Here is a 6,000-nt window from a genome sequence, read left to right as displayed (position 1 = left end):
TTAGTGATTAATCAGGGCCGTGAACTGCCATGTTTCATTTCTTTTTAATAATGAAAATCTGTTAAGAGCTTAAAACATTCTTAGAAACACCTAGCTTGGATAATATAGACTGTCATGTATATGTGAATTTGCTCATATGTGAGCCAACCCCTCAGTGTTGGCTGTCCCCGCGCCGCCCTGCCCCTTGGCACTGGAACACAATAATTTATTAAGCATCGGTACTGAGTAAGTGTGCACAGATTTCATGCAAACATTCCAGCTGTACTCACAAAAAATGTATTAGAGACTCGTACAAAACATCTTGTAAACAAAAGGAAAGAGGTTGCATTTTCTGTACAAAATATGCAGTTTTTCTTTTTTTTTAATAATCTGTAAGATGCATCGTACTTCTGGCATTTTCAAAAAGTGAAAACTGTATAAAAATAAATATTCTATGTACACACACACACAGAGGCCAATCCACGGTTAGAGGCATCACTGCAAAACAAAAGCAAGAACAAAACAGCACACAGTTAGTTTCCGTGGGCCTGTGATGTTTATGAAGAAAGGAGGCGGAGCTTGTCCTGGCTTGGATCGGGGTTCCAGGTAGCAGAACCTGGAGAACCAGGAGCCCCCTGGATTGGAAGCTCCAGGCGGGTGGGAAAAGCCAGCTTTTACCTCCAGGCACTCCCTGTCCTGGCCACCAGAGGGCAACATCTCTCTGGGCAGCCTTCAGAGACATGGCCCAGGAAGGAACTTAAGGAGCCAACAGGCTTTCTAGTTGCTTCTGCAAGACACTGTGGGCTCCTGACAGTGGCTCTCCTCTCCCTGAGCTCAGCCATTTCTGTCTCCTCACCATTGCCGGCAACCTTGAAAAGAACAATCTCTGCTGCTGGGGTAGGCAGGGGGCTGGGAGGGAGGTCTTATTCAGCACCCTCTGACCTGCCCCTGTGGGCTTGACCTGGACTTAGTGACCCCACGGAGGATGGGGGCTGCCTCCTGGGGTGGCATCTCCCTTGAAAGCTAGGTGTGTCCCTTCTCTGAGCTACCCAGGCAAGTAGGAAGTCGGCCGAGGACCCGGCGTTTCGGTGGTCCCCTTCCTTTGACCTGATCTAGTGAGCCAGTGGGATTCTGAGCATGCCTGGCAGTGCGGGGGAACAGGGCAGGGGTCAGTGTGGCTCCGCCGCTCCCGACGCAGGAGTGGGTGAGCTGAGCACAAACTCTGGAACAGGCTGGGGTCCGAGGCAGAGGTGGTGGAGGCTACGAGAGGACTGGGCGCTGTGGGCAAGGTGGGGGAGGCGGCGCCTGCAGGGAGCAGCGTGGCAGCTGCTACCTTTGCTGGAGACCAAGGCGGGGCTTTCAGGCTAGCAAGCCAGTGGCCCTTAGGCCAGGAGCCCCGCCCTTTTGGGAGCTGTGGCTGAACTGCTGTGGTCTGTGGCAGTGGCGCCAGGCCTATGGCTCCAGATGGCTTTAGCAAAGACAGGTGCAAAGCAAGTGTGAATAAGGCAAAACCCAAACCTCATTGCTGGCAGGAACTCTGGGAGCCCAAGATGTGGAAGCCCAAGGCCGCACCCCACTTCCGAGTGGCAGCATGGAAGCTGTGCCGGCAGTGTTGCCCTGTGGAGCCCCAGGGACACCCACGCGCCCAAGTCAGGGGCGACCTCTGGGGAAGCTTACCTTGTTCCAGCAGCCCTGGACGGGTAGGCCGTCTTCGCCCTGTGGTGGGGAAGGAAGGCAGAGGCTCAGATTCTGACGCGGCGTGGGCAGGACAGGACAGGGTTAGCGAGGGCCACGCACACTGGGCAGTGGGTCAGGATGTGCCCCTACTGTTGTCTGTTTCTTTATTACACGTCATAAGCTCGGAAGGGGGTGGGAAAGAAATGGGGCCATTTTCTTGCTGGCCAAGGTCAAGTGTCACCACGGGCAGGGTCGAGAGGGGCTGCAGTAGGCTGCGGGGTGGGCCGCAGAGACGCCCTTCGTGACGTGTGAGGCGAGTCTCTGCTGCGGCTCTGGGGAGTGCTGGACGCTCAGGGGAGAGTCGCCTGGTGCGTGGTAAGACCTGGGCCGAGCAGTTGCTTGGGGTGGTCTCTGAGGACCCTCCCAGCCCGCCCACCCTCTACGCATGGGCAGGGGGTGTAAAGGGACAGGCAACCTCACAGGCACTACCCCGTGGCCCTGGGATGCCTTCATCAAGGAGACACTGGTTTCTGACCCCGTCTTGGGTGATGCTGGGAATGGGGGGTTAAGTGGCAGTGGAGCAGTGGGGTGGGGGCCAATGGTGGCAACCACAGAGCACCTTGTAGGTCAGGTGACGGAAGCCCTCCTGGGTCTTCTTGGACCTTAATGTCCTGGCCCCTAGGGCACACCGTGGAAGGCGGGGAGGCTGAACCAATGGCAAAGCTGGTTCTTGGCTTACTTCTACTAGGAAGGCAGCCCAGATTCTAGAATTCCAGGCTCCAGGGTGGAGAGGAAGCTGGGCCAGGGGTTCAGGGCTGCAGTGCCTCCTCAGTGGTAAGGCATGGAGGTCTTCTGGTCCTGGAGCAACCTCACCCACCCAGGCCAAGCGCGTGACCTGCTCATCCCCCGTCAGGAGCTGGCCCCAGCGGGGAGGGCCTGGGAGCCCTGTTGTCTTGTGCTAAAATCACCATCCATAGCCCCCCTGCCATGCTGGCCTGAGGTGGGGGACAGACAGGGCGACAAGAAAGGAAAGATGCCGACAGCTCCCCGGTGTAATTAATAGACAGGTGACACACGGATCCGTGCGGTTATCACATAAAGGGGCCAACAGGGATGCCCGTCCTTGTCCCCCGAGGGCGGTGGGCGACTGCAGGGCAAGCTGGAGCAATGCTCGGGTCCCTGGTGACCCTCTGCCCCACCCTGCCCCTGCCACGGTGCAGCACACTTCACACAACCCTGGAAGGGAGAGGAGCCTCCGCGGGCCACAGCCCCATTCCCATTGGCAGGTGGGGGGTGATGGGAGGGGTGCAGCCAGAGAGAGGTGTGATGAAGAGCAGGAAGCCAAGGCTGCCGCTGGCGAAAGTGAAGGTGCTCAGGTGTGGGGAGGGGACTGTGGCCCAGGGAAGCTGGGCTGATGATTAATGGGGCAACAAAGGCGCCTGTGTGCGCATGCTCGGGGTCAACAGGCAGGCCTGGGGGTCAGGAAGCGGGCGGCTCTGGGTGCTGGTCCTGTGCTCCCCTCCTCCTGTACACGCAGTCCTAACGCATCCCTGGTGCCCGCCCAGGGGCTCTAGGGTCACCTCTCCTGTGCACAGAGAGTCTATCACTGCTACGAAAACAGCCCCTGGACTCCAAAGCTCCCGAGGGGCTGCGTGGGGGAGAGCAGGAACCTCTGGAGCCGGGGCCTTGGATGAAGCCCACCACCGCTGCTCTCTTGTAGGATGCTCAGAGGCCTGCAGCTGCAGCCACGCACGTCCCTGCTGGGGACTGGGCCAGCGGGGAGCAAACCGCTACTGTGGGTCCGGGACAGGCGGGGCAGGGGCTCCTTGGCTGTCTCCTCCTGGACCAGGGCAGTGCTTCCAAAAGCTCATGGGAAATGCAACGAAAAGCTAAGTTTGCTTTGGTTATGATGTGCATCTCCGTGAGCTCTGTGAAGACCCCTGTGCGCTCCTGACCTCCTCATCGCTCTCCCACTCTTTGAGTGGTGAGGTTTCAGCCAGAGGACCGACCTCCAGGATCTTGGTCCGCCCTCTGGTTCTGATGGCGCCAGCTGGAAGAAAAGGCACAGCAGCCCCTCCTCCACCTCTGTTCTAGAACTTTGCCGTCGCTGTCCCCCAAGACTCGAAGTAGTGGAGAGGGTGGAGCGCGCCCAGACATCTCACTGTGATCTCATTCTAACGCACAGCCAGTCATCTCGAACTAACTGCACTGCACGAAGGAAAGAAGTCCCAGCTCCAGGGCTGTCTGGAGAATCCACTTGCTACTTTGATCTGGGGCAGCAGATTAGTCTAGCAATAGTTGGGAGAACAGGATTAGAGACAGCCAAAGCAAGCTTCAGCGTGGCGAAGAGGGCGGGCACTGAGGTGCTGTGTTTAGAATCAGCTGCAGGAGGAAGCCAAGAGAACATCCCGACAAACTGCATGCAAGAAAGTGCGGCTGGGAGCCCTGGGGCACTAGCCAGGAGGAGGGGACGGTTGGGGTCTGCAGAGTGAAGGAGCAGGAAGTGGACACTGATGGAGGGTGCACGACGGGCATGGAGGCACGCAGGTGCAAACCACACACGTGGGGAAGCCCACACCGGCCATGCAGGCGAGGGAGCGTGATGCCATACCAATGGGCACGGGGCATCCAGTCCGTCCAGCCCTGGTAACCCTGGCTCCCCCTTCTCTCCTTTAAAACCTCGGTGTCCCTGTTCACAAAACCAACCACGATGATTATTGAGGTCAGGGCGGGGCTGGCTCCGACCATGGAGCACAGACCCTTCCCTGGCCAGGATGCAGGACTCTCTAGGCGTCTATAGACCCGGCCTCCATCCCAGAGGGCCCCTCTCTCCAGTTCAGCCCGCATGCTCTCTGTGACCTGTGATCTGACCTGTGTGTGTGCGGCCGTGTTGAGTGGGCTGGGTCTGGCCATGTCTGTGAGCACGTGCCATGTCTGGCTCTGCAGGCGCGTGCTCTGTGTGTGGCCATGTCTGCGCAGGCGCGCACCATGTCTAGCCCAGTTTTGAGCATCTCTGGCCCTCCACAGACGCTAACGCTGGGGTCCTGCATCCTGCCCAAGTGGGGATTCAGAGAACTTGAACGGCTGTGACCACGAAACAAAGAAGGCAAACCCACGGCTTGCAAATGCTCCCGTGGCTTCCAGAGGCATCCCGGAGCTGAGAGCTGGGGCCTTCTCCAGCGCTCCATGCCTCTGGTTTCCTCACTTCCACACATCAATGGTTCTGCCTCTTCAAAGAGGAGGGATTCAAAGGGCAGGGATGGAGCGGAATGACTTGCAGCTGTGGTTGAACGCCACCCCCCCCCCCCCGCCCCCAAGCAGGCAGAATTTCAAAGGAACAGGGGGACTTGGTAGCATCAGTGTAGCCATTTGGTTCTCGTCTTGGTTTATTTGCCTTCTTTGTTCCGACTTGCAAGCCTCAAGGAGAAAGCAGACTGGTGGTAAATGAAACGTACCAATGGACAGGGGGCGTCTAGTCCAGGCGCTCCTTGGTCTCCCTTATCCCCTTTAGGCCCTCTAGAGCCTTTCTTCCCCCTCTCCCCCTGTAAACAATGGTTTAGTCCAAGAAAAAAAAAACAACAACATCAAAACTTGAGGCTCATTCACATGTTAGGGTTAGAGACAGAAAAAGAGAAGAGGGAAGAACAGATTTTCTTACTGTGGGTATTGGGAGTGGAGTCAGTACCCTCCCCCTGTAAGCTCCTGGGAATTTGGCTGAAGGGGCTGGGAGGCAGCAGGAGGCCAGGGGCATGAGTGCCAGGGCTGGAGCTGGAGGGGAACGTGGCCTGGAGGTACCCATGGCCCATTTTGCTAATGCTGAGCCTTGGGTGGGGTGTGACGAACAGAGAGGGGCCCACCTGCCTTCTCTCTGAGGGTCCATGGGTGAGAGCCTTGGGCCTGAAAACCTTTTGTCACAATTGCTTTTCACCCCTTTGATATTTTCTTGGGAGTTAGGTGCTTGTGGCTGGAGTGCAGAGGAGTGTGCATGCGTGTGTGAGCACAGCGTGTCCGAGCACAGCGTGTGCACATGTGGGTGTATGCATGTGCATGAGTGTGTGCACCTGTGTGTGTGTGTTCATTCCTAGCCGGGTCCTCCCAGTCTACGCTTGGCTCTGGTTCGTCCGTTCTGAGGTCACAGATGGCGATTTGGACGTGGACATGTTGGTTCCAGGAACTCATTGGCTTCTGAAAAGCTTCTGCAGACGTCATCCTGCTAGGGGTTGGTGCTGTGGTGCAGCAGGTTGAACCACCGTGTGGGTGCTGGTCTGAGTCTGGGCTACTCTCCTGCCCGTCCAGCTCCCTGCTCATGCGCTTGGGAAGGTGGTAGAAAATGGCTCAAGTCCT

The 6,000-nt window shown here is 57.6% G+C and overlaps 1 protein-coding gene across 1 annotated transcript in view; it reads right to left on the bottom strand.

The window, feature by feature from the left end:
* Nucleotides 1–389: 389 nt before the first annotated feature.
* Nucleotides 390–6,000, bottom strand: part of COL13A1 (collagen type XIII alpha 1 chain) — a 141,252-nt gene continuing 135,641 nt past the window's right edge. The window contains exons 38-40 of the mRNA XM_062213967.1: nucleotides 5,112–5,198; nucleotides 1,657–1,695; nucleotides 390–477 (exon numbers count right to left, since the gene is read on the bottom strand). Coding sequence (XP_062069951.1) covers nucleotides 475–477; nucleotides 1,657–1,695; nucleotides 5,112–5,198 — 129 coding nt within the window. The 3' untranslated portion in view covers nucleotides 390–474. The remainder of the gene's footprint in view (nucleotides 478–1,656; nucleotides 1,696–5,111; nucleotides 5,199–6,000) is intronic.

The sequence above is a fragment of the Lepus europaeus genome, chromosome 17 (assembly GCF_033115175.1).
Source record: "Lepus europaeus isolate LE1 chromosome 17, mLepTim1.pri, whole genome shotgun sequence".
In the NCBI taxonomy this organism is placed as follows: domain Eukaryota; kingdom Metazoa; phylum Chordata; class Mammalia; order Lagomorpha; family Leporidae; genus Lepus; species Lepus europaeus.
The sequence above is the reverse complement of the archived record's forward strand: the minus strand, read 5'-3'. Positions and strand labels throughout refer to the sequence as shown.